This window comes from Dendrobates tinctorius, unplaced genomic scaffold, assembly GCF_039654945.1.
Source record: "Dendrobates tinctorius isolate UK_male_01 unplaced genomic scaffold, ASM3965494v1 ptg000136l, whole genome shotgun sequence".
Taxonomy (NCBI): domain Eukaryota; kingdom Metazoa; phylum Chordata; class Amphibia; order Anura; family Dendrobatidae; genus Dendrobates; species Dendrobates tinctorius.
Window position 1 is genome coordinate 4,824,615 of NW_027361804.1, and position 26,683 is coordinate 4,851,297.

A 26,683-nucleotide genomic window follows, 5' to 3' on the forward strand; every position below is an offset into this window, starting at 1 on the left:
GCTCCTACATACAAGAATATAACTACTATAATACTGCCCCTATGTACAAGAATATAACTACTATAATACTGCTTCTATGTGCAAGAATATAGCTACTATAATGCTGCCCCTATGTGCAAGAATATAACTACTATAATACTGCCCCTATGTGCAAGAATATAACTACTATAATACTGCCCCTATGTGCAAGAATATAACTACTATAATACTGCTCCTATATACAAGAATATAACTACTATAATACTGCCCCTATGTGCAAGAATATAACTACTATAATACTGCCCCTATGTACAAGAATATAACTACTATAATACTGTCCCTATGTGCAAGAATGTAACTACTATAATACTGCCCCTATGTGCAAGAATATAACTACTATAATACTGCTCCTATGTACAAGAATATAACTACTATAATACTGCTCCTACATACAAGAATATAACTACTATAATACTGCCCCTATGTACAAGAATATAACTACTATAATACTGCTTCTATGTGCAAGAATATAGCTACTATAATACTGCCCCTATGTGCAAGAATTTAACTACTATAATACTGCTTCTATGTGCAAGAATATAACTACTATAATACTGCCCCTATGTGGAAGAATATAACTACTATAATACTGCCCCTATGTGCAAGAATATAACTACCATTATACTGCCCCTATGTACAAGAATATAACTACTATAATACTGCCCCTATGTACAAGAATATAACTACTATAATACTGTCCCTATGTGCAAGAATGTAACTACTATAATACTGCCCCTATGTGCAAGAATATAACTACTATAATACTGCCCCTATGTACAAGAATATAACTACTATAATACTGCCCCTATGTACAAGAATATAACTACTATAATACTGCTCCTATAAACAAGAATATAACTACTATAATACTGCCCCTATGTACAAGAATATAACTACTATAATACTGCTCCTATAAACAAGAATATAACTACTATAATACTGCTCCTATAAACAAGAATATAACTACTATAATACTGCCCCTATGTACAAGAATATAACTACTATAATACTGCCCCTATGTGCAAGAATATAACTACTATAATACTGCTCCTATAAACAAGAATATAACTACTATAATACTGCCCCTATGTGCAAGAATATAACTACTATAATACTGCCCCTATGTACAAGAATATAACTACTATAATACTGCCCCTATGTACAAGAATATAACTACTATAATACTGCCCCTATGTACAAGAATATAGCTACTATAATACTGCTCCTATGTACAAGAATATAACTCTATAATACTGCTTCTATGTGCAAGAATATAACTACTATAATACTGCCCCCTATGTACAAGAATATAACTACTATAATACTGCCCCTATGTACAAGAATATAACTACCATTATACTGCCCCTATGTACAAGAATATAACTACTATAATACTGCCCCTATGTACAAGAATATAACTACTATAATACTGCCCCTATGTGCAAGAATATAACTACTATAATACTGCTCCTATGTACAAGAATATAACTACTATAATACTGCCCCTATGTGCAAGAATATAACTACCATTATACTGCCCCTATGTACAAGAATATAACTACTATAATACTGCCCCTATGTACAAGAATATAACTACTATAATACTGCCCCTATGTACAAGAATATAACTACTATAATACTGCTCCCATATACAAGAATATAACTACTATAATACTGCCCCCTATGTACAAGAATATAACTACTATAATACTGCCCCTATGTGCAAGAATATAACTACCATTATACTGCCCCTATGTACAAGAATATAACTCTATAATACTGCTTCTATGTGCAAGAATGTAACTACTATAATACTGCCCCTATGTACAAGAATATAACTACTATAATACTGCTCCTATGTACAAGAATGTAACTACTATAATACTGCCCCTATGTGCAAGAATATAACTACCATTATACTGCCCCTATGTACAAGAATATAACTACTATAATACTGCCCCTATGTACAAGAATACAACTACTATAATAATGCCCCTATGTACAAGAATATAACTACTATAATACTGCCCCTATGTGCAAGAATATAACTACCATTATACTGCCCCTATGTACAAGAATATAACTCTATAATACTGCTTCTATGTGCAAGAATGTAACTACTATAATACTGCCCCCTATGTAGAAGAATATAACTACTATAATACTGCTCCTATGTGCAAGAATATACAGTTATGGCCAAAAGTATTGACACCCCTGCAATTTTGTCAGATAATACTCAGTTTCTTCCTGAAAATGATTGCAAACACAAATTCTTTGGTATTATTATCTTCATTTAATTTGTCTTAAATGAAAAAACACAAAAGAGAATGAAGCAAAAAGCAAATTCACACAAAACATTCATTTCACACAAAACTCCAAAAATGGGCCAGACAAAAGTATTGGCACCCTCAGCCTAATACTTGGTTGCACAACCTTTAGCCAAAATAACTGCGACCAACCGCTTCCGGTAACCATCAACGAGTTTCTTACAATGCTCTGCTGGAATTTTAGACCATTCTTCTTTGGCAAACTGCTCCGGGTCCCTGATATTAGAAGGGTGCCTTCTCCAAACTGCCATTTTTAGATCTCTCCACAGGTGTTCTATGGGATTCAGGTCTGGACTCATTGCTGGCCACCTTAGAAGTCTCCAGTTCTTTCTCTCAAACCATTTTCTAGTGCTTTTTGAAGTGTGTTTTGGGTCATTGTCCTGCTGGAAGACCCATGACCTCTGAGGGAGACCCAGCTTTCTCACACTGGGCCCTACATTATGCTGCAAAATTTGTTGGTAGTCTTCAGACTTCATAAGGCCATGCACACGGTCAAGCAGTCCAGTGACAGAGGCAGCAAAGCAACCCCAAAGCATCAGAGAACCTCCACCATGCTTGACTGTAGGGACCGTGTTTTTTTCTTTGAATGCCTCTTTTTTTCTCCTGTAAACTCTATGTTGATGCCTTTGCCCAAAAAGCTCTACTTTTGTCTCATCTGACCAGAGAACATTCTTCCAAAATGTTTTAGGCTTTTTCAGGTAAGTTTTGGCAAACTCCAGCCTGGCTTTTTTATGTCTCGGGGTAAGAAGTGGGGTCTTCCTGGGTCTCCTACCATACAGTCCCTTTTCATTCAGACGCCGACGGATAGGACGGGTTGACACTGTTGTACCCTCGGACTGCAGGGCAGCTTGAACTTGTTTGGATGTTAGTCGAGGTTCTTTATCCAACATCCGCACAATCTTGCGTTGAAATCTCTTGTCGATTAATTCTTTCCCATCCACATCTAGGGAGGTTAGCCACAGTGCCATGGGCTTTACACTTCTTGATGACACTGCGCACGGTAGACACAGGAACATTCAGGTCTTTGGAGATGGACTTTTAGCCTTGAGATTGCTCATGCTTCCTCACAATTTGGTTTCTCAAGTCCTCAGACAGTTCTTTGGTCTTCTTTCTTTTCTCCATGCTCAATGTGGTACACACAAGGACACAGGACAGAGGTTGAGTCAACTTTAATCCATGTCACCTGGCTGCAAGTGTGATTTAGTTATTGCCAACACCTGTTAGGTGCCACAGGTAAGTTACAGGTGCTGTTAATTACACAAATTAGAGAAGCATCACATGATTTTTCCAACAGTGCCAATACTTTTGTCCACCCTCTTTGTTATGTTTGGTGTGGAATTATATCCAATTTGGCTTTAGGACAATTCTTTTTGTGTTTTTTCATTTAAGACAAATTAAATGAAGATAATAATACCAAAGAATTTGTGTTTGCAATCATTTTCAGGAAGAAACTGAGTATTATCTGACAACATTGCAGGGGTGTCAATACTTTTGGCCACAACTGTAACTACTATAACACTGCCCCTATGTACAAGAATATACAGTGGGTACGGAAAGTATTCAGACCCCTTTACATTTCTCACTCTTTGTTTCATTGCAGCCATTTGGTAAATTCTATAAAGTTCATTTTTTTTCTTCTCATTACTGTACACTCTGCTCCCCATCTTCACTGAAAAAAAACAGAAATGTAGAAATTTTTGCAAATGTATTAAAAAAGAAAAACTGAAATATCCCATGGTTATAAGTATTCAGCCCCTTTGCTCGGTATTGAGTAGACGCACCTTTTGAGCTAGTGCAGCCATGAGTCTTCTTGGGAATGATGCAGCAAGTTTTTCACCCCTGGATTTGGGGATCCTCTGCCATTCTTCCTTGCAGATCCTCTCCAGTTCCATCAGGTTGGATGGTGGACGTTGGTGGACAGCCATTTTCAGGTCTCTCCAGAGATGCTCCATTGGGTTTAGGTCAGGGCTCTGGCTGGGTCAGTCAGGAATGGTCACAGAGTTGTTCTGAAGCCACTCCTTTGTTATTTTAGCTGTGTGCTTTGGGTCATTGTCTTGCTGGAAGGAGAAGCTTCGGCCAAGTCTGAGGTCCAGAGCACTCTGGAAGAGGTTTTCATCCAGAATATCTCTGTACTTGGCCGCATTCATGTTTCCTTCACTGGAAACCAGTCGTCCTGTCCCTGCAGCTGAAAAACACCCCCATAGCATGATGCTGCCACCATCATGTTTCACTGTTGGGATTGTATTGGGCAGGTGATAAGCAGTGCCTGGTTTTCTCCACACATACTGCTTAGAATTATCACCAAAAAGTTCTATCTTCGTCTCATCAGACCAGAGAATCTTATTTCTCGTGGTCTGGGAGTCCTTCATGTGTTTTTTTTTTTTTTTTTTTTTTAGCAAACTCTATGCGGGCTTTCATATGTCTGGCACTGAGGAGAGGCTTCCATCGGGCCACTCTGCCATAAAGGCCCGACTGGTGGTGTTAGGCGTCGGGTTCCTGTCGCTGCACAGCAGGAATCCTGAGCCTTGCTTTCTAGAAGAGGTTGCTTAGCAAAGATGTCGTTCCCGGCGTCTTGATCAGGCTAGTGCTGTCAGTTCAGTTGCTGCTGCCATCCCAGGGTCAGCTATAGCAGCCTGCACTGGTCAGCAGCAAACAGCTCCTGGGACTAAGTCTTTCTTTCGGGCTACTGAGCATGCCCGCGGGACAACCTCTTATTGGAGTTCGGAGGTCACATGCTCAGGTCCTCAAGCAGCTCGGATTGGACCACCAAGAAGGTCCCGGAAGGACACTGCTATAAAAGGTTCGCATGGCCGCTCGGCCATGCGCTAGTATAGACTCTTTATGCTATTTGTGTGAGTGATGATGGATGCATGGATCTGGTGACTGACGCATTCTAATACCCCTCCCTTGGCTACGCATGTTTGTAGGGTTTGGGGTCAGCGCCTATTAGTGGCTTCGTCTTGCGCCACTGTGCTACATCTCACAGCACCTCACTCAGCGCCATACGGTGCCGGCCTACTCTGGGCACCTCGCTACCGCATGTACAGCAGCATCCGTTAGGGCAGCGCCGTGCGCATCTTATGCGCTTTCCAGTTCTAAGGCTAGGCTGGTTAGTGGCGTCCGCCAGAGCTGCACTGTACGCACTTGTGCGGTTCGACTGTCAGCTGCACCCTGCGATTGTTAACAGGGCACAGCATTCTCTAAGAGTCTGTCCAGGCATCGCTGTTGCGGTGCTGAGCGCTAGTGTGGCTAGAGGGACTCTAACCCTGTGTCCTTGGGGCAGAGTCCAGTGTCTATTTGCACTAGCTCTCCCCTGCCGAGTCCTGTGAGGATAAACAGACCCTGGCACTTATTCCAGAGGCTCTGTGAGGTAACAGAGTTCGCCCCTGTACACACCGGGTCAGCGGTTAACGTGCCGGTGTTTAGTTGTGCTCCGCCATTACTGAGCAGCAGGTTTCCATCTCTGCACGGTGGACCCCGGGCTGCGATCACACTTCCTTATATTTTACTAGATTATGGCCCGATGCTATCGCATCGGGAGGATGCGACAGCATCACACCTCTTGCCATGTTAACCCTCAACACACACACTCCTCAACACACACTCCTCTCACCTTTCACCATCTCCACTCACTCTTTCACTCCACATACGACCCCTTCTCTCACTCCGTCTCTCATACTCACGCCGTCATCGCCGCTGCTCCACGATCCCCGACATCTTCTTCTGCCGGCGCCATCCTGGATCCAGACGTCGTCCACGCCGGCGACATGTTCTTGCGGCGACGCCATCTTGAGTATCGTGAAATCCCGCGATAGTCAAGATGGCGTCGCCGGAAGAACATGTCGCCGGCGTGGACGACGTCGGGATTCAAAATGGCATCGACGAAATCTCGAGAGTTTTCGCCGACGCCATTTTGGATCCCGTCGTCCTCGCCGGCGACATGTTCTTGCGGCGACGCCATCTTGACTATCGCGGGATTTCGCCGATCCAAAATGGCGTCGGCACAAGAACATGTCGCCGGCGTGGAGGACGTCTGGATCCAGGATGGCGCCGGCGGAAGATGATGTCGGGGATCGTGGATCAGCGGTGATGACGGCGTGAGTATGAGAGACGGAGTGAGAGAAAGGGTCGTATGTGGAGTGAAAGAGTGAGTGGACGTGAGTGGAGATGGTGAAAGGTGAGTGGAGTGTGTGTGTTGAGGGTTAACATGGAAAGAGGTGTGCGGTGACGTCACCGGTTACAACTGGACGGAAGTTGGTACAACCGGAAGCTGCTTAGGGCATTTATTATTATAGATATTTAGTGCGATACGCAACCCTAACAGGTGGAGGGCTGCAGTGATAGGTGACTTTGTGGAACTTTCTCCCATCTTCCTTACTACATCTGTGGAGCTCAACCACAGTGATCTTGGGGTTCTTCTTTACCTCTCTCACCAAGGCTCTTCTCCCACGATTGGTCAGTTTGGCTGGACGGCGGCCAGGTCTAGGAAGACTTCTGCTGGTCCCAAACCTCTTCCATGTAAGGATTATGGAGGCCACTGTGCTCTTAGGAACCTTGAGTACTGCAGACATTCTTCTGTAACCTTGGCCAGATCTGTGCCTTGCCACAATTCTGTCTCTGAGCTCCTTGGCCAGTTCCTTTGGCCTCATGATTCTCATTTGGTGTGACATGCACTGTGAGCTGTGGGGTCTTATATAGACATGTGTGCGCCTTTACCAACCAAGCTTACAGTCTATGAGGAAAGAGGGAGACACGAATGGTGGGTGGTAACAGTTGCCCTGATTGTATGGACCAGCCATAGTGTTAAGTGTGTAACAGTACAGACGCAGAGGGCTGATGGATGCATAAAGCATGTGGGAACATGATGCGGGAACCTGGTTATGGTAAAACTTTTGGCTGTGCCACACAGGGATAGATTAGGTTAATGTGTTGAGGCGGTAGGCCAGTCTGAATAAATGCGTTTTCAGGGATCGCTTAAAATTGTGGGGATTGGGGACTACTCGTATTGACCTGGGAAGCGCATTCCAAAGAATTGGCGCGGCACGTGTAAAGTCTTGGAGACGGGAGGTTCTGACTATTGAGGATGCTAACCTCAGGTCATCAGCAGAACGGAGGGCGCGGGTAGGGTGGTATACTGAAACAAGGGAGGAGATGTAGGGTGGTGCTGAGCCATGGAGGGCTTTGTGGGTGAGGGTAATAAGTTTGTACTGGATTCTGGAGTGGATCGGTAACCAGTGTAATGACTGGCACAAGGTAGAGGCATCGCTGTAACGATTGGTAAGGAATATGATCCTGGCTGCAGCATTCAAGACAGATTGGAGAGGGGAGAGTTTGGTAAGAGGGAGACCGATTAGAAGAGAGTTACAATAGTCCAGATGAGAATGAATAAGAGAAACAGTAAGAGTTTTTGCAGAGTCAAAGGTAAGAAAAGGTCGAATTCTAGAAATGTTTTTGAGATGCAGATGACAAGAGCGAGCCAGTGATCGAATGTGGGGGGTGAATGAAAGCTCGGAATCAAGTATGACCCCCAAGACAGCGGGCATGTAGCTGGGGAGTAATAGTGGAACCACACACGGAAATGGCAATGTTGGGTATAGGTACATTAGTAGAGGGAGGAAACACAAGGAGTTCAGTCTTTGACAGGTTCAGTTTCAGATATAGTGAGGACATGATGTTAGACACAGCGTTTAGACAATCGCCGGTGTTTTCTAGAAAGGCTGGCGTGATGTCAGGAGAAGAAGCGTATAATTGGGTGTCATCAGCATAGAGATGGTACTGGAAACCAAATCTACTGATTGTTTGACCAATAGGGGCAGTGTACAAGGAGAAGAGGAGGGGGCCTAGAACCGATCCTTGAGGGACCCCAACAGTAAGGGGAAGGTGAGAGGAGGAACCGGCAAAAGATACAGTAAAGGAGCGGTCAGAGAGATAGGAGGAGAACCATGAGAGAACGGTGTCCTTGAGGCCAATGGAACGGAGCATAGTGAGGAGGAGCTGATGATCCACAGTGTCGAATGCTGCAGAGAGATCCAAGAGAATTAGCATGGAGTAATGACCATTAGATTTAGCTGTTAGCAGATCATTAGAGACTTTAGTGAGGGCAGTTTCAGTGGAGTGTAAAGAGCGGAAACCGGATTGGAGAGTTATCAGAGAGATAGCGGATAAGACGGGAGTGGACCAGGCGTTCCAGGAGTTTAGAGATGAAGGGAAGATTAGAGACAGGTCTATAGTTAGCGGCACAGTTTTGGTCGAGGGATGGTTTTTTAAGTAGTGGATGTATGACGGCATGCTTAAATGAGGAGGGAAAAATACCAGAAGAGAAAGGTTAAATATTTTAGTTAGGTGAGGGGTGACAGCAGGGGAAAGGGACTGGAGGAGATGTGACGGAAATGGGTCACTGGTGCAAGAGGTTGGGCGAGAAGATGCAAGGAGCCTGCTTACTTCTTCTTCTGTGACTGGTTCAAAGTCAGAGAGCGAGCTAGATGCAGTGGGGGAGGGAGGACAGTGCATGGTATGAGGGGATTGGGAGATAATTTCCTGTCCGATCTGGTCATTTTTTTCTTTGAAGTAATTGGCCAGATCGTCAGCTCGGAGCTCCGTGGTTGGGGCCTGCACTCTTGGGTTGAGCAGGGAATGAAAAGTGTCAAAGAGACGTTTCGGGTTATTGGACAGTGAGGTGATGAGGGTGTTGAAATAGGTTTGTTTGGAGAGGTGAAGGGCAGTGTTGTATGTTCTAAGCATAAACTTATAATGGATGAAATCTTCGTGTAGATTGGATTTTCTCCACAGACGTTCGGCGCACCTGGAGCACCGCTGCAGGAAACGTGTTTGCACCGTGTGCCAGGGTTGTCGCCGTCTTTGTCGTGTTGTTCTATGTATAGGAGGAGCAAATTCATCCAGGGCAGTTTGAAGTGTTTCATTGTAATGCTTCAATGCAGAATCAGGACATGAGAGGGAGGAGATAGGGGCCAATGATGACTGCAAGTTCTTCGTAAGTTTCTGGGTGTTAATGGCCTGTATGTTTCTATAAGTCTGGACAGTGGGGGTGACCTGAGCAGCATGGCAGTTCTTGATAGAGAATGAAAGAAGGTTGTGATCAGAGAGCACTATGTCTCACTGTGGGGATGGTGATCTGGTGATACACGGTGTCGGCTTTGCACCTTTAGGAATTACATCCAAAATGTTCCACCTTGTTCTCATCAGACTTGTATGATTTTCTGTGTAATAAAAGTCTTCCATCTTACCACCTGACCCCACAGGCCGGACATATGAAGAATATAGGAGATTGTAGTCACATGCAGGACACTACCAGGACTGACCAGAAATTCCTGCAGCGCCTTTAATGTTGCTGTCAGGCGTCTTGACATCGCCCAGAATAATGTTCCTCTCGCTTTTTCATCAATATTTTGGGGACGTCCAGTTCTCGGTAACGTCATTGTTGTGCCACTTGATGACGTCTTCACAGTGCTTCATGATACATCTAATGCCTGCAAAATGTTTTTGCACTTTCTCCTGACTGACAACTTTCCACACTGAGATCCTTTGCTGTGTTGTCAGCTGTTTATGGACCAGAAAATATCAGGAAAATCCTCATAGAACAACAACACTTTCTCAGGGGTTAATCAGAATCACTGTAAATGATGGCGGCCAAGCGCTGACTTCTATGTAACATGGGGGGAAATTTGATTGGCTAATACTTAACACAACCACAGCCCCCATTATAAGGGGGTGCTCACACTTTTGCAACCATATTATTTTAGTTTAATTATTTTTAATGCTCCTGACAGAAGTACAAGGACGTGGAGCCCACGCTGAGCATCGAGGAGGTGGATGGACTGGAGCTGGTCAGGAAGTTCTCAGAAGAGATGGAGAGCATGCTGCGGAGGAAGGTGGAGGCGGTGGAGGTAGCAGCGTTAAATCTGATATTCGCTTGTTCCTCTTTGTTTGCCTCCGTGTTGCAGACATTTTTCTCTCTTCTCCAGGGACAGGCGGGTTATGTAGCAGGTGTCAGATTATCAAACTTTTCAAAGCTGCATTCAAAATTCTCAGCTGACATCTCCCAGCATGCCCTTCCTGCTCAATGTCTTCATTCACAATTCTGAGCTGACATCTCCCAGCATGCCCTTCTTGCTCAATGTCTTCATTCCCAATTCTGAGCTGACATCTCCCAGCATGCCCTTCCTGGTCAATGTCTTCATTCACTATTCTGAGCTGACATCTCCCAGCATGCCTTCCTGCTCAATGTCTTCATTCCCAATTCTGAGCTGACATCTCCCAGCATGCCCTTCCTGGTCAATGTCTTCATTCACTATTCTGAGCTGACATCTCCCAGCATGCCCTTCCTGGTCAATGTCTTCATTCACTATTCTGAGCTGACATCTCCCAGCATGCCCTTCTTGCTCAATGTCTTCATTCCCAATTCTGAGCTGACATCTCCCAGCATGCCCTTCTTGCTCAATGTCTTCATTCCCAATTCTGAGCTGACATCTCCCAGCATGCCCTTCCTGGTCAATGTCTTCATTCACTATTCTGAGCTGACATCTCCCATCATGCCCTTCCTGGTCAATGTCTTCATTCACTATTCTGAGCTGACATCTCCCAGCATGCCCTTCTTGCTCAATGTCTTCATTCCCAATTCTGAGCTGACATCTCCCAGCATGCCCTTCCTGCTCAATGTCTTCATTCCCAATACTGAGCTGACATCTCTCAGCATGCCCTTCCTGCTGAATGTCTTCATTCCCAATTCTGAGCTGACATCTCCCAGCATGCCCTTCCTGCTGAATGTCTTCATTCCCAATTCTGAGCTGACATCTCCCAGCATGCCCTTCCTGCTCAATGTCTTCATTCACTATTCTGAGCCGACTTCTCCCAGCATGACCTTCCTGGTCAATGTCTTCATTCCCAATTCTGAGCTGACATCTCCCAGCATGCCCTTCCTGCTCAATGTCTTCATTCCCAATTCTGAGCTGACATCTCCCAGCATGCCCTTCCTGCTCAATGTCTTCATTCACTATTCTGAGCTGACATCTCCCAGCATGCCCTTCTTGCTCAATGTCTTCATTCCCAATTCTGAGCTGACATCTCCCAGCATGCCCTTCCTGGTCAATGTCTTCATTCACTATTCTGAGCTGACATCTCCCAGCATGCCTTCCTGCTCAATGTCTTCATTCCCAATTCTGAGCTGACATCTCCCAGCATGCCCTTCCTGGTCAATGTCTTCATTCACTATTCTGAGCTGACATCTCCCAGCATGCCCTTCCTGGTCAATGTCTTCATTCACTATTCTGAGCTGACATCTCCCAGCATGCCCTTCTTGCTCAATGTCTTCATTCCCAATTCTGAGCTGACATCTCCCAGCATGCCCTTCTTGCTCAATGTCTTCATTCCCAATTCTGAGCTGACATCTCCCAGCATGCCCTTCCTGGTCAATGTCTTCATTCACTATTCTGAGCTGACATCTCCCATCATGCCCTTCCTGGTCAATGTCTTCATTCACTATTCTGAGCTGACATCTCCCAGCATGCCCTTCTTGCTCAATGTCTTCATTCCCAATTCTGAGCTGACATCTCCCAGCATGCCCTTCCTGCTCAATGTCTTCATTCCCAATACTGAGCTGACATCTCTCAGCATGCCCTTCCTGCTGAATGTCTTCATTCCCAATTCTGAGCTGACATCTCCCAGCATGCCCTTCCTGCTGAATGTCTTCATTCCCAATTCTGAGCTGACATCTCCCAGCATGCCCTTCCTGCTCAATGTCTTCATTCACTATTCTGAGCCGACTTCTCCCAGCATGACCTTCCTGGTCAATGTCTTCATTCCCAATTCTGAGCTGACATCTCCCAGCATGCCCTTCCTGCTCAATGTCTTCATTCACTATTCTGAGCTGACATCTCCCAGCATGCCCTTCCTGGTCAATGTCTTCATTCACTATTCTGAGCTGACATCTCCCAGCATGCCTTCCTGCTCAATGTCTTCATTCCCAATTCTGAGCTGACATCTCCCAGCATGCCCTTCCTGGTCAATGTCTTCATTCACTATTCTGAGCTGACATCTCCCAGCATGCCCTTCCTGGTCAATGTCTTCATTCACTATTCTGAGCTGACATCTCCCAGCATGCCCTTCTTGCTCAATGTCTTCATTCCCAATTCTGAGCTGACATCTCCCAGCATGCCCTTCTTGCTCAATGTCTTCATTCCCAATTCTGAGCTGACATCTCCCAGCATGCCCTTCCTGGTCAATGTCTTCATTCACTATTCTGAGCTGACATCTCCCATCATGCCCTTCCTGGTCAATGTCTTCATTCACTATTCTGAGCTGACATCTCCCAGCATGCCCTTCTTGCTCAATGTCTTCATTCCCAATTCTGAGCTGACATCTCCCAGCATGCCCTTCCTGCTCAATGTCTTCATTCCCAATACTGAGCTGACATCTCTCAGCATGCCCTTCCTGCTGAATGTCTTCATTCCCAATTCTGAGCTGACATCTCCCAGCATGCCCTTCCTGCTGAATGTCTTCATTCCCAATTCTGAGCTGACATCTCCCAGCATGCCCTTCCTGCTCAATGTCTTCATTCACTATTCTGAGCCGACTTCTCCCAGCATGACCTTCCTGGTCAATGTCTTCATTCCCAATTCTGAGCTGACATCTCCCAGCATGCCCTTCCTGCTCAATGTCTTCATTCCCAATTCTGAGCTGACATCTCCCAGCATGCCCTTCCTGCTCAATGTCTTCATTCACTATTCTGAGCTGACATCTCCCAGCATGCCCTTCCTGCTCAATGTCTTCATTCACTATTCTGAGCTGACATCTCCCAGCATGCCCTTCCTGCTCAATGTCTTCATTCACTATTCTGAGCTGACATCTCCCAGCATGCCTTTCCTGCTCAATGTCTTCATTCACTATTGTGAGCTGACATCTCCCAGCATGCCCTTCCTGCTCAATGTCTTCATTCCCAATTCTGAGCTGACATCTCCCAGCATGCCCTTCCTGCTCAATGTCTTCATTCACTATTCTGAGCTGATATCTCCCAGAATGCCCTTCCTGCTCAGTGTCTTCATTCCCAATTCTGAGCTGACATCTCTCAGCATGCCCTTCCTGCTCAGTGTCTTCATTCCCAATTCTGAGCTGACATCTCCCAGCATGCCCTTCCTGCTCAATGTCTTCATTCCCAATTCTGAGCTGACATCTCTCAGCATGCCCTTCCTGCTCAATGTCTTCATTCCCAATTCTGAGCTGACATCTCCCAGCATGCCCTTCCTGCTCAATGTCTTCATTCACTATTCTGAGCCGACTTCTCCCAGCATGACCTTCCTGGTCAATGTCTTCATTCCCAATTCTGAGCTGACATCTCCCAGCATGCCCTTCCTGCTCAATGTCTTCATTCCCAATTCTGAGCTGACATCTCCCAGCATGCCCTTCCTGCTCAATGTCTTCATTCACTATTCTGAGCTGACATCCCCCAGCATGCCCTGCCTGCTCAATGTCTTCATTCACTATTCTGAGCTGACATCTCCCAGCATGCCCTTCCTGGTCAATGTCTTCATTCACTATTTTGAGCTGACATCTCCCAGCATGCCCTTCCTGGTCAATGTCTTCATTCACTATTCTGAGCTGACATCTCCCAGCATGCCCTGCCTGCTCAATGTCTTCATTCACTATTCTGAGCTGACATCTCCCAGCATGCCCTTCCTGGTCAATGTCTTCATTCACTATTCTGAGCTGACATCTCCCAGCATGCCCTTCCTGGTCAATGTCTTCATTCACTATTCTGAGCTGACATCTCCCAGCATGCCCTTCCTGCTCAATGTCTTCATTCCCAATTCTGAGCTGACATCTCCCAGCATGCCCTTCCTGCTCAGTGTCTTCATTCCCAATTCTGAGCTGACATCTCCCAGCATGCCCTTCCTGCTCAATGTCTTCATTCCCAATTTTGAGCTGACATCTCTCAGCATGCCCTTCCTGCTCAATGTCTTCATTCCCAATTCTGAGCTGACATCTCCCTGCATGCCCTTCCTGCTCAATGTCTTCATTCACTATTCTGAGCTGACATCTCCCAACATGCCCTTCCTGCTCAATGTCTTCATTCACTATTCTGAGCTGACATCTCCCAGCATGCCCTTCATGCTCAATGTCTTCATTCACTATTCTGAGCTGACATCTCCCAGCATGCCCTTCCTGCTCAATGTCTTCATTCCCAATTCTGAGCTGACATCTCCCAGTATGCCCTTCCTGCTCAATGTCTTCATTCACTATTCTGAGCTGACATCTCCCAGCATGCCCTTCCTGCTCAATGTCTTCATTCCCAATTCTGAGCTGACATCTCTCAGCATGCCCTTCCTGCTCAATGTCTTCATTCACTATTCTGAGCTGACATCTCCCAGCATGCCCTTCCTGCTCAATGTCTTCATTCCCAATTCTGAGCTGACATCTCCCAGCATGCCCTTCCTGCTCAATGTCTTCATTTACTATTCTGAGCTGACATCTCCCAGCATGCCCTGCCTGCTCAATGTCTTCATTCACTATTCTGAGCTGACATCTCTCAGCATGCCCTTCCTGCTCAATGTCTTCATTCCCAATTCTGAGCTGACATCTCCCAGCATGCCCTTCCTGCTCAATGTCTTCATTCACTATTCTGAGCTGACATCTCCCAGCATGCCTTTCCTGCTCAATGTCTTCATTCACTATTCTGAGCTGACATCTCCCAGCATGCCCTTCCTGCTCAATGTCTTCATTTACTATTCTGAGCTGACATCTCCCAGCATGCCCTTCCTGCTCAATGTCTTCATTTACTATTCTGAGCTGACATCTCCCAGCATGCCCTGCCTGCTCAATGTCTTCATTCACTATTCTGAGCTGACATCTCCCAGCATGCCCTTCCTGCTCAATATCTTCATTCCCAATTCTGAGCTGACATCTCCCAGCATGCCCTTCCTGCTCAATGTCTTCATTCACTATTCTGAGCTGACATCTCCCAGCATGCCCTGCCTGCTCAATGTCTTCATTCACTATTCTGAGCTGACATCTCTCAGCATGCCCTTCCTGCTCAATGTCTTCATTCCCAATTCTGACCTGACATCTCCCAGCATGCCCTGCCTGCTCAATGTCTTCATTCACTAATCTGAGCTGACATCTCCCAGCATGCCCTTCCTGCTCAATGTCTTCATTCCCAATTCTGAGCTGATATCTCCCAGCATGCCTTTCCTGCTCAATGTCTTCATTCCCAATTCTGAGCTGACATCTCCCAGCATGCCCTTCCTGCTCAGTGTCTTCATTCACAATTCTGCCTACTTGAGAAGAAAGTTGGCCGAACCTGCCCTTGTTGTCGGGGTTAACTATCATGTATTTGGGATTGTGAATGATTGGCACATTGAAACCCAACATGCTCAATCCTTTATTTTCCTTTTCTTTCTCTCTAGAGACTGGTGGAGGCGGCAGAAGAAGCAGATTTACGCCACGAGTTTAATTCATCCCTGGAGGTGAGTGATCCTTCTCGGCAGCACTTCATCCTTCGTCAAGTGATGTGCTGCCGAGAGCCATTACTGTGCACATTCACATGTTATATTTCAGATGCATTCATTTCTGCATGACAAACTCACTGTTGCCAGAAAGCCGCAATATGTATATTGCTGGTATTTTACCGGTATATGTATTTTACTACATTTTTATTTTATTTTTTTAACACATTTTGATCTCAATAGAAATACATTTCAGTAAAAATGCAAAGAAAAAAAAGGAATTTAGAAATATCATTCGAGTTGCTGTTAAAAGTTGCGATTTTTTTTTTTTTTTTTTTCCCACGCTTGGAACAAGCGCACATTGTAGGCACACAGAAAGATCATATTAACGCGTGGACATGCGACCGCCGTCAGGTCTGAACAGTGTGTTAAGCAGCTGCCTTGGCCAATATAAATGGGCCCTAACTCTGCTGCTTCACCTCCTGGACCTGGCCCACCACAGATATAAGGGGCGCTTCAGTGCTAGAGTAAGACCCCTCAGTGCCCGTTGCCCATTAATTGTAATACTGGGGGGCACGCGGGCCTCCTGACCCAAACTTGAATGCCTCATTTTTGCCTATCTGGGGGTCAAGTTCGGTTCAGGAAACCCGCGGGCCTGTCCGAGCTTGGACTTCTGAATTCGGCCTTGGCTGAAGGTGTCTGGGAGCCCCCAAATCCCGTCCTTGGCCCCTAACCTCCCTGTAGAGAAGTATTGGTTGTTTCTGACCCTCTCGTGTAATCTCAGCAGCAGCCACATGAAGCACTCTGTGTCCAGACTGTGACCGCCGCAGCTCTCGCTGCCCCTCTCCCAGCAGCACTCAATGCCTCAGTCGCTTGGGAATCCCCCCCAGACTTGTCAGCGCCACCTCCGCTAATAAGACTTGGCAATAATCTATAGTTGGCAACCACTTCTGTGCCAGGAGGAACGTTGGGCGTTATCAGCGAGCTAGACTACGGGCGAGTAGGAGGAGAAGCCAGCTACTTCCTGCATGGAGCCTCCGGCGAGCGTGCTACTTCCTCCTGGCTGATCCGTCTTATTAATACATTTTGGTAATTCTAGCATCGGGTTAGCGGTGTATAATCAGCCCTTTCATCTCTTCGCAGTTCGAGTACTATAATTCCGTGCGGATTAACGAGAAGGACGACAATGATAATTACGTGGAGCTGGGGAGCGAATTCATCCTGGAACATAACGAGCACTTTAATAATCTGCTAGTGAACACGACGCTCAGTAACATCCAGCTGCCCACCAACGTGTATAACAAAGGTGAGCGCCCCCTGCAGGAGGGGAGCACAGCTGCGCACAACTACCTGCGCTCCATACTGCCCTCTGCTGGGCAAGCAGACTCATTTTTATTTTGTAATTATTATTATTGCTATTTGCAAGGTTAAAAAGTGATTTTTATATCATGGGGTTCGGTGGGAGAAATATATATATGTATTTTTTATTCTAGTGCACTGTGAACGCTACACCTTCCACAGTAATGCAACACAGCAGGACATGCATCATATACAGTCATAGCCGAAAGTGTTGGCACCCTTGGAATTGTTCCAGAAAATTATTACAATCCCTGTGTTTTGTGATATACATGTTTATAACCTTTGTGTGTGTTGGAACAAGGCACATTGGACATAATTTCACACAAAACCCAAAAATGGTCCTGACATAATTGTTGGCACCTTTCCAAAATTGTGGGTAAACAACTTTGTTTCTAGCATGTGATGCTCATTCACACTCACCTGTGGCAAGTAACAGGTGTGGGCAACATGAAAAATCACACCTGAAACCAGATCAAAATGGGAGAAGTTGATTCAATCTTTGCACTGTGTGTCTGTGTGTGCCACACTAAGTATGGAGAACAGAAAGAGGAGAAGAGAACTGTCTGAGGACCTGAGAATCGAAATTGTTAAAAAATATCAACAATCTCAAGGTTACAAGTCCATGTCCGGAGGTCTTGATGCTCCTTGTCCAAGGTGCGCAACATAACTAAGAAGTTTACAACCTATGGAAGTGTAGTAATGTCCCTGGACATGGACGGCAGAGAATAATTGATGAGAGGTTGCAACACAGGGTAATCTGCATGGTGGACAAGCAGCGCCAATCAAGTTTCAAAAAAATTCAAGCTGTCCTGCAGGCTCAGGGGGCATCAGTGTCAGCACGAACTATCCATCCACATGTGAATGAAGTTAAACGTTGTGGCAGGAGACCCCGGAAGACCCCACTGCTGACATAGAGACATAAAAAAGCTAGACTGCAGTGTGCCAAAATGTACGTGAGTAAGCCAAAATCCTCCTGGGAAAGCGTCTTGTGGACAGATGAGACCATGATAGAGCTTTTTGGTAAAGCACATCATTCTACTCTTTACCAAAAACAGAATGAGGGCTACAAAGAAAAGAACACAGTACCTACAGTCAGATATGGTGGAGGGTCAAAGATGTTTTGGGGGTGGTTTTGCTGCTTATGGCACTGGATGCCTCGACTGTGTGCAAGGCATCATGAAATATGAAGATTACCAAAGTATTTTGTGTGGCAATGTAGTGCCCAGTGTAAGAAAGTTGGGTTTGCCTCCTAGGTAATGGGGTTTTATGTGAAGTTACGTCCAATTTAGCCTTTTTTTTTTCTTTTTTTTTGTGTTGTTCCAATACACACAAAGGAAATACACATTCTGTGTATAACAAAACATGGGGAATGTAATAATATTCTGTGAGAAATTCTTCATTTTCTGAAACAATTTCAAGGGTGTCAGCACTTTCGGCCATGACTGTAGATCCTGAACTAGCAGTGAAAGATTATGGATTTCTTTTAATATTCTGCCAAATCTCATGTTTTTAGATCCAGATATTCTGAATGGGGTGTACATGTCTGAGGCATTGAACCCCGTGTTTGTGCACAACTTCCAGAGGGACCCCACGCTCACCTGGCAGTATTTTGGCAGCTCCACTGGGTTTTTCCGCCTCTATCCAGGTAAGAGGGATGAATTACCTGGATAATTTCCCCAATCCAGGTCCCTTCCTCTCATCATAAAAGCAGAAAACACCCGACAGGTCTGCAGGTGAATTGGAAGCAATTCCTGTATCATCCAGTTCTGGCAAACAATTATAACAAGCTCTCAGCTGTGGAAGCATTAGGTCTCTATTTGTAAAGAAGAGTGTTTCCATTCACTGACAGCAAGCAGAACTGAAGCATAAAGTGTATTGGAAAGTTGCAGAATTTGTTTTTGCACTGATTGTGTGTTTTAGGCATCAAATGGACCCCGGATGAAAATGGAGTGATCTCATTCGACTGCAGAAATCGCGGGTGGTGAGTAGGACAGAGCTTTTATTTTTTCTTGTCTCATCATAAATCTATAACGTCATAGCCTAAGCTTCTTATAAGAGTAAATGACATTGAGATCATAGACAAGAATTTACAATTATATAGTTCCTAAGGATCAGTTTAGGTGCCCATTGCGGTACCCTTGTATCGACACCAAACACTGTCCTATCAGACTTTGCTTCCTGTGAATTGTGAATGGGAGGGAGTTATTGCTCCCGTGCAGCTAACTCAATAACATGGTCTGTGCACCCTTTATTAAAGGTACATCCAGGCGGCCACTTCTCCAAAGGACATTGTGATCGTAGTGGACATCAGCGGTAGCATGAAGGGTCTGCGGATGACCATCGCCAAGCACACAATTAACACTTTGCTGGACACCCTTGGCGAGAACGACTTTGTTAACATCATTGCAGTAAGTCCATATGGGGGATTACTATAAAGGGCAAGTGATTATAAGGCCTTTAATAGACTCCGTAAAAGAATATTTACTGTAGAGATATGCCATTGATGTGATTGGTTACAGACCCATCTATTATCTCCCACTTTGCTGCTCATTTTGTGCCCCCTTTCTCCAGTACAATGACTACGTTCATTACATCGAGCCCTGCTTTAAAGGGATTTTGGTGCAGGCGGACAGAGATAATCGGGAGGTAAGTCCATGCATCTTTCATTCTTCTGTAATTTTAGGCTGTTTCATCTTTCATGGCACCTAAAATGGAGCAATTTTGCAGATTTTTCAAAATAAAAATCATTTTGGGTACACAGTCTGCACGGGGCTTGGAGATTGCTACCAGGGAAACACATAGGAGCTGTACATAAAATCCAGACATGCTTTCTCAGTGCTCATGATTCTTCTGGGTGCCAGTACATCCCAGTATATCGCTGCTTTCATTGCGTTCTCTCCCTTTATTTGCAGCATTTCAAACAGTTAGTGGATGAATTACAGGCAAAAGGTGTGGGCACTGTCAACAAAGCTCTTATCGAAGCATTTAAAATCCTGAAGGAGGTACAGTACCCTCGGCTATCTGGATATTAAGGGTTTCTTTAGTTTAAAGGGATATTCAAATCTATTACTTTAATTGCCATACACATCTGACAGATGCCGGATTTTAGATTTGCCGACTCTCGCTCGGATATTTCCTCAACTTCCATAAAAGTGCTTGGAGAGAACTTTTTGAGAAGTTGGCGCAACTTTGCCAGATGGGGTGCGTCTGACAAGTTTATCATTAATTACACCACAATAGGCACACATAATGAATTTGTCACTTTTTACTCCTGCACACTTTTCAAAACTGCTGTTAAAACTACTAGTCTTACTGAATGGAACCCCAATGGTCTCCGGCTTATCCTGTCTACTGGTGCTGGTAGACCTCAGTGGAGAGGAGGCGGTGCATGCATGAGATTGTAATTAGCGGTCAGGTGGGTTTCTGACCACAGAACAGGATCCCTGACATTTTTTGCCGAGGTGATTCCCTCTAAGGCCGGGGTCACACTTGTGAGAAACTCGCACGAGTCTCGCACCTCAATACCTGGCACTGCCGCCGGCACTCGGGACTGGAGTGTGCAGCTGCATGTATTTCTATGCAGATGCTCTCTCCGGAAAGAGTGCCGGCGGCAGTGCCGGGTATTGAGGTGCGAGACTCGTGCGAGTTTCTCGCATGTGTGACCCCGGCCTAAGTGCAGTTTCAATGCCAAAGGGTCGTCATTCTCTTCTTTCTCTGAATCATTTGAGGTCCAAGTGGAATGCTCTTTCTGTCCGAAGCAGCACAAAAAATGTCTCTTTTTTTTTTTTTCCCTCTAGTTCCGAGAGGCTGGTCAGGGCGGTCTTTGTAACCAGGCGATCATGCTAATTACTGATGGAGCAGTAGAAGATTATGAACAAGTGTTTGAAAAATACAATTGGCCTGATAAAAAGGTACAATTTATATCTTATTATCCACTTTTGTCATACATTTCTTATTTGTTCGGTTAAACGCATATACAGTTAGGTCCATATATATTTGGACAGAGACAACATTTTTCTAATTTTGGTTGTAGACATTACCACAATGAATTTTAAACAAAACCATTCAGATGCAGTTGAAGTTCAGACTTTCAGCTTTCATTTGAGGGTGTCCACATTAAAATTGGATGAAGGGTTTAGGAGTTTCAGCTCCTTAACATGTGCCACCCTGTTTTTAAAGGGACCAAAAGTAATTGGACAATTGACTCCTAGGCTATTTCATGGACAGGTGTGGGCAATCCCTTCGTTATGTCATTCTCAATTAAGCAGATAAAAGGCCTGGAGTTGATTTGAGGTGTGGTGCTTGCATTTGGATGGTTTTGTTGTGAAGGAAACATGCGGTCAAAGGAGCTCTCCATGCAGGTGAAACAAGCCATCCTTAAGCTGCAAAAACAGAAAAAACCCATCCGAGAAATTGCTACAACATTAGGAGTGGCAAAATCTACAGTTTGGTACATCCTGAGAAAGAAAGAAAGCACTGGTGACCTCATCAATGCAAAAAGACCTGGGAGCCCACGGAAGACAACAGTGGTGGATGATCGCAGAATAGTCTCCATGGTGAAGAGAAACCCCTTCACACCAGCCAACCAAGTGACCAACACTCTCCAGGAGGCAGGCGTATCAATATCCAAATCTACCATAAAGAGAAGACTGCATGAAAGTAAATACAGAGGGTTCACTGCACGGTGCAAGCCACTCATAAGCATCAAGAATCAAAAGGCTAGACTGGACTCTGCTAAAAAACATCTAAAAAAGCCAGCACAGTTCTGGAACATTCTATGGACAGATGAAACCAAGACCAACCTCTACCAGAATGATGGAAAGAGTATGGCGAAGGCGTGGTACAGCTCATGATCCAAAGCATACCACATCATCTGTAAGACACGGCGGAGGCAGTGTGATGGCTTGGGCATGCATGGCGGCCAGTGGCACTGGGTCACTAGTGTTTATTGATGTGACACAGGACAGAAGCAGCCGAATGAATTCTGAGCTATTCAGAGCCATACTGTGTGCTCAGACCCAGCCAAATGCTGCCAAACTGATTGGTCGTCGTTTCATTCTACAGATGGACAATGACCCAAAACATAAAGCCAAAGCAACCCAGGAGTTTATTAAAGCAAAGAAGTGGAATATTCTTGAATGGCCAAGTCAGTCACCCGATCTCAACCCAATTGAGCATGCATTTCACTTGTTAAAGACTAAACTTCAGACAGAAAGGCCCACAAACAAACAGCAACTGAAAACCACCGCAGTGAAGGCCTGGCAGAGCATCAAAAAGGAGGAAACACAGCGTCTGGTGATGTCCATGAGTGCAAGACTTCAGGCAGTCATTGCCAACAAAGGGTTTTCAGCCAAGTACTAGAAATAAACATTTTATTTACAATTATTCTGTCCAATTACTTTTGGTCCCTTTAAAAAAACAGCGTGGCACATGTTAAGGAGCTGAAACTCCTAAACCCTTCATCCAATTTTAATGTGGACACCCTCAAATGAAAGCTGAAAGTCTGAACTTCAACTGCATCTGAATTGTTTTGTTTAAAATTCATTGTGGTAATGTCTAGAACCAAAATTAGAAAAATGTTGTCTCTGTCCAAATATATATGGACCTAATTGGATATCATAGAGACTGTGAATATTGTGAATATTTCCTGAGTGACTTCTCATAAATCTATAACATCATAGACTAATGTTATGAACGGGTAGCCGAGGAGGAAATAAAAAACAATACAAGTCTCAGAAAACCAAAGAGGTTGGTAACTATGCAGACTGCAGACCCCTGATCCTAACACACAACTAGCAGCAGTCGTGGAGTGTTCCTACGGTGGTCCTAGACGCCTCGTCACAACCGGAGAACTAGATAAGCCTAAAGCAGGAAAAAAGGAAAACTAACTGCCCCAGAGCAGACCCCAAAGGAGAGACAGCCCCCCACAAGTATTGACGGTGAAAAAAGATGAAAACACAAACCAAGGCAGGAAAATAGGCTGAGCAAACGATGGGGCCCGACTAACTAGAAAGGACAGGAAAGGAAAGACACTGTCTGCAGTCTGCCAAAAAACCCTACAAAATGTCCAACACAACTGATAGCAAAATTAACCCTGATGTCACTAGACTTCTCCCACTATATCAGCACTCTGAAATATTCTGAGACAGAGCAAAAAGAGACCAATCTAATAAGGGACAAAAAAAAGGCAATTTGGCAAATAAGAGTGGAAATTCAGCACAGCCCAGCCTGGCTGGCTGACCACACAAAAAACTGAAAAGACCAACACGAGCAAGTGTGAACATTATCAAAAAACAAGCTTATCTTGCAAAGACTGGAACAGAGCTGAGTCCTAGACCTGAGAAGCAGACTGAATCACCAGCACCTGGATAGGGTGTCGGCTGTCTTATATCCAGTCTGATACGCCAGAGATCCAATCATTATCTTCCTCACCAGGTGGCAGATCACTACCACTTAAACCAACCTCACTACCTCCTGTCACCACCAGAGGGAGAACGGAAAGGGAACTCTCAACTGGTGGAGCAGAAAATGAGCTCATAATAGACTAAGCTTCTTATAGAAAAAATGACATTCATATCAAAATAAAGAATTTACAAAAGCAAAGTTCATAAGGGGCAATTTAGGTGCCCATTGCGGTACCCTTCCTTTCAGATTTCAGTTTATTCCTGCTGTATGATGCCATGATTAGACCTCATTTGATCCCAGTTGTCATTTTAACATCATACATTCATATTTTTCCTAGGTTCGATTGTTTACGTATCTTATAGGGCGAGAGGTAACTTTTGCACAGAATGTGAAATGGATCGCATGTAGCAACAAAGGTATCAGACTTGGATATTGTTTATGTATGGGATATATATATATATATATATATATATATGATTCAGGACAAATCCATAACATATTATGTATGGGGCAGTGATGGCGTGTCTGGTTGGTTTTAACAAGCTTTATTTGTATCTATCCATGCACGGTGATGCTTTTGTTGTAGGATACTACACACAGATAAGCACACTTGCCGATGTCCAGGAGAATGTGATGGAATACCTGCATGTGCTGAGCCGGCCAATGGTCATCAACCACGACCACGATATCATCTGGACGGAGGCGTATATGGACAGTGCGGTAGGTTGATCACTCCATCATTGGCTTTCCCCCACAAGGAGAAACATCTTGTATCCCTGAAATATCGAATTAAAATAGACCTGTCTTGTATTACGGGGGGGTCAGTCTCATTATCGCCGCCCCGACTAATACATTGCTACTGAATAAGATGTCAGTTACTTCTAGACCGACACATGGAAGCGACTCTCCCATTATATACCCGTATCTCATCATTTCCCCCAGTTGTGCCTTTTCATTCATATAATTGGGGCACGAGATAAATGGGGGGACAACCGGACCCCCCAGATCAGATGTTGCTTTTGACAAATATACACTATAGACCATAATGATGTGTATATAGGGGTTCCGGATTGTCAGATGCCGGATTAGAAGAATTCATCTGACTTCTGTTTCCATATCTCACTTCTACCTTCTCATCCCGTTTTTCTCCTCTCCATATGGTTACACTCCTTTCATAACTCCCATCATCCATCCTGTGTGACAGCTGCCGCAGTCAGAAGAGGTAACGGGTGCTGTTATCGATGTTGTGGGTGCCCCGCGTCCCTCCCGTGGTGCTCGTGTGCTCTGTGTTTTGTGAACGTGTCAGCTATTTGCTCTCATCAATCATATTTATCATGGTGTCATAAGAAGACCCTGAGCCACCATGATGCCCCCCCCCCTGGTCGGGTTGTCACTCCGCTTTTCCAGGCTCCTGAACGGTTAAGGTGCTGAGCTCCATTCTGGCATGGACGGGGCAGATTTGCCATTTAGGATTCTTGGTTTGGTCACTCATCTTCTCTCTGCTTCCTCCTCTGTATCCGGTGGTGGCAGATGGTGCTGCCCGCTGTATCCGGCAGGTGTCATGCCAGTGAGGGCAGTGATGAACGCAGTTAGGCCTTAATCAATGGACATGTTTGATTATACAGCGGCTGTGCTCCAGAAGATCTGATAGTTGCTGGGAAATCTGCAAGCAGCTCTGCGGCTCTGCCCAGCAACCAGCAACCAGGCGGCAGATGCTTTTATTGGCAGCGTTGACTTTTGTACTTTGCTCCCAATAACTGGACACAAAGCAAATCATTACTAATATCAATCAAAAGGAGAAAATCTGTAGCTGAATGTTCTTGCCTGCGGCGCCCCCTATAGTCACGACGGCTTTACCTCTCTCCAGCCGCCTCCTGGCATTGTGCACACGCTGATTTCCAGCTGGATACAATGTATCAGAGCCCTCACATCGAAGAAAGCAGCCAGCTTTATGGTGGAAATTAGAAGGTTTCCGTTCACTGACTGCAAGCCGAGATCCTGAAAATGGTGAAGGAATGAAGCCCAGATTATATGAGAGAGTTTCAAGACTTTTAGAATTTTTTTTTTTTTTTTAAGTTCATTGTTTACTACGAATATTGACCATCCGAGCTGCTCGTTAGGCGACACGAAGGGGAATTGTGCCACGACCCGGAGGGCAGGGCAGTGTCTGGCACCCGCCATGAGCCACAGAGTGCAAACATCTGATTAACACTTTTCTTTCTATCCGCAGCTCTTTGCGTCCCAGGCCCAGAGTCTCCTGCTAATGACCACGGTGGCCATGCCGGTGTTCAGCAAGAAGAATGAGACGGTAAGAGAGTGCGAGAGTGAGGGGATGAGATGATGAGGGACTAAGACGGAGAAGGAAAGAGGGACAAGATAGCCAGGGTAAGAGGGGACGAGACAGCCGGGGGTAAGAGGGGAAGAGATGGCCGGGGAAAGAGGTGACGAGACGGCCGGTGGAAAGAGGGGACGAGCCAATCGGGGAAAGAGGGGACGAGCCGGCCGGGGAAAAAGGGGACGAGCTGGCTGGGGAAAAAGGGGACGAGACAGACGGGACGAGCCGGCCGGTGGAAAGAGGGGACGAGCCGGCCGGTGGAAAGAGGGGACGAGCCGGCCGGTGGAAAGAGGGGACGAGACGGCCGGTGGAAAGAGGGGACGAGACGGCCGGTGGAAAGAGGGGACGAGACGGCCGGTGGAAAGAGGGGACGAGACGGCCGGGGAAAGAGGGGACGAGCCGGCTGGGGAAAAAGGGGACGAGACAGACGGGACGAGACGGCCGGGGAAAGGGGACGAGACGGCCGGTGGAAAGAGGGGACGAGACGGCCGGTGGAAAGAGGGGACGAGACGGCCGGTGGAAAGAGGGGACGAGACGGCCGGTGGAAAGAGGGGACGAGACGGCCGGGGAAAGAGGGGACGAGCCGGCTGGGGAAAAAGGGGACGAGCTGGCTGGGGAAAAAGGGGACGAGACAGACGGGACGAGCCGGCCGGTGGAAAGAGGGGACGAGCCGGCCGGTGGAAAGAGGGGACGAGACGGCCGGTGGAAAGAGGGGACGAGACGGCCGGTGGAAAGAGGGGACGAGACGGCCGGTGGAAAGAGGG

General features: G+C 45.7%; 1 protein-coding gene across 11 annotated transcripts in view; it reads left to right on the forward strand.

Moving 5' to 3' along the window:
* The window catches only part of CACNA2D4 (calcium voltage-gated channel auxiliary subunit alpha2delta 4), a 235,844-nt gene that overhangs the window by 27,066 nt on the left and 182,095 nt on the right, over positions 1-26,683 (forward strand). For all 11 annotated transcript variants that reach the window (XR_012220073.1, XR_012220074.1, XR_012220072.1 and 8 more), the window contains exons 3-14: positions 10,154-10,270; positions 15,782-15,841; positions 16,964-17,126; positions 18,693-18,824; positions 19,100-19,160; positions 19,437-19,587; positions 19,751-19,825; positions 20,092-20,181; positions 20,977-21,090; positions 23,922-24,000; positions 24,171-24,304; positions 25,815-25,892. Coding sequence is in view for 8 of the 11 variants with exons in the window: in XM_073544132.1 (XP_073400233.1) it covers positions 10,154-10,270; positions 15,782-15,841; positions 16,964-17,126; positions 18,693-18,824; positions 19,100-19,160; positions 19,437-19,587; positions 19,751-19,825; positions 20,092-20,181; positions 20,977-21,090; positions 23,922-24,000; positions 24,171-24,304; positions 25,815-25,892 (1,254 nt within the window). In the remaining 3 variants the exon portion in view is untranslated. The remainder of the gene's footprint in view (positions 1-10,153; positions 10,271-15,781; positions 15,842-16,963; positions 17,127-18,692; positions 18,825-19,099; positions 19,161-19,436; positions 19,588-19,750; positions 19,826-20,091; positions 20,182-20,976; positions 21,091-23,921; positions 24,001-24,170; positions 24,305-25,814; positions 25,893-26,683) is intronic.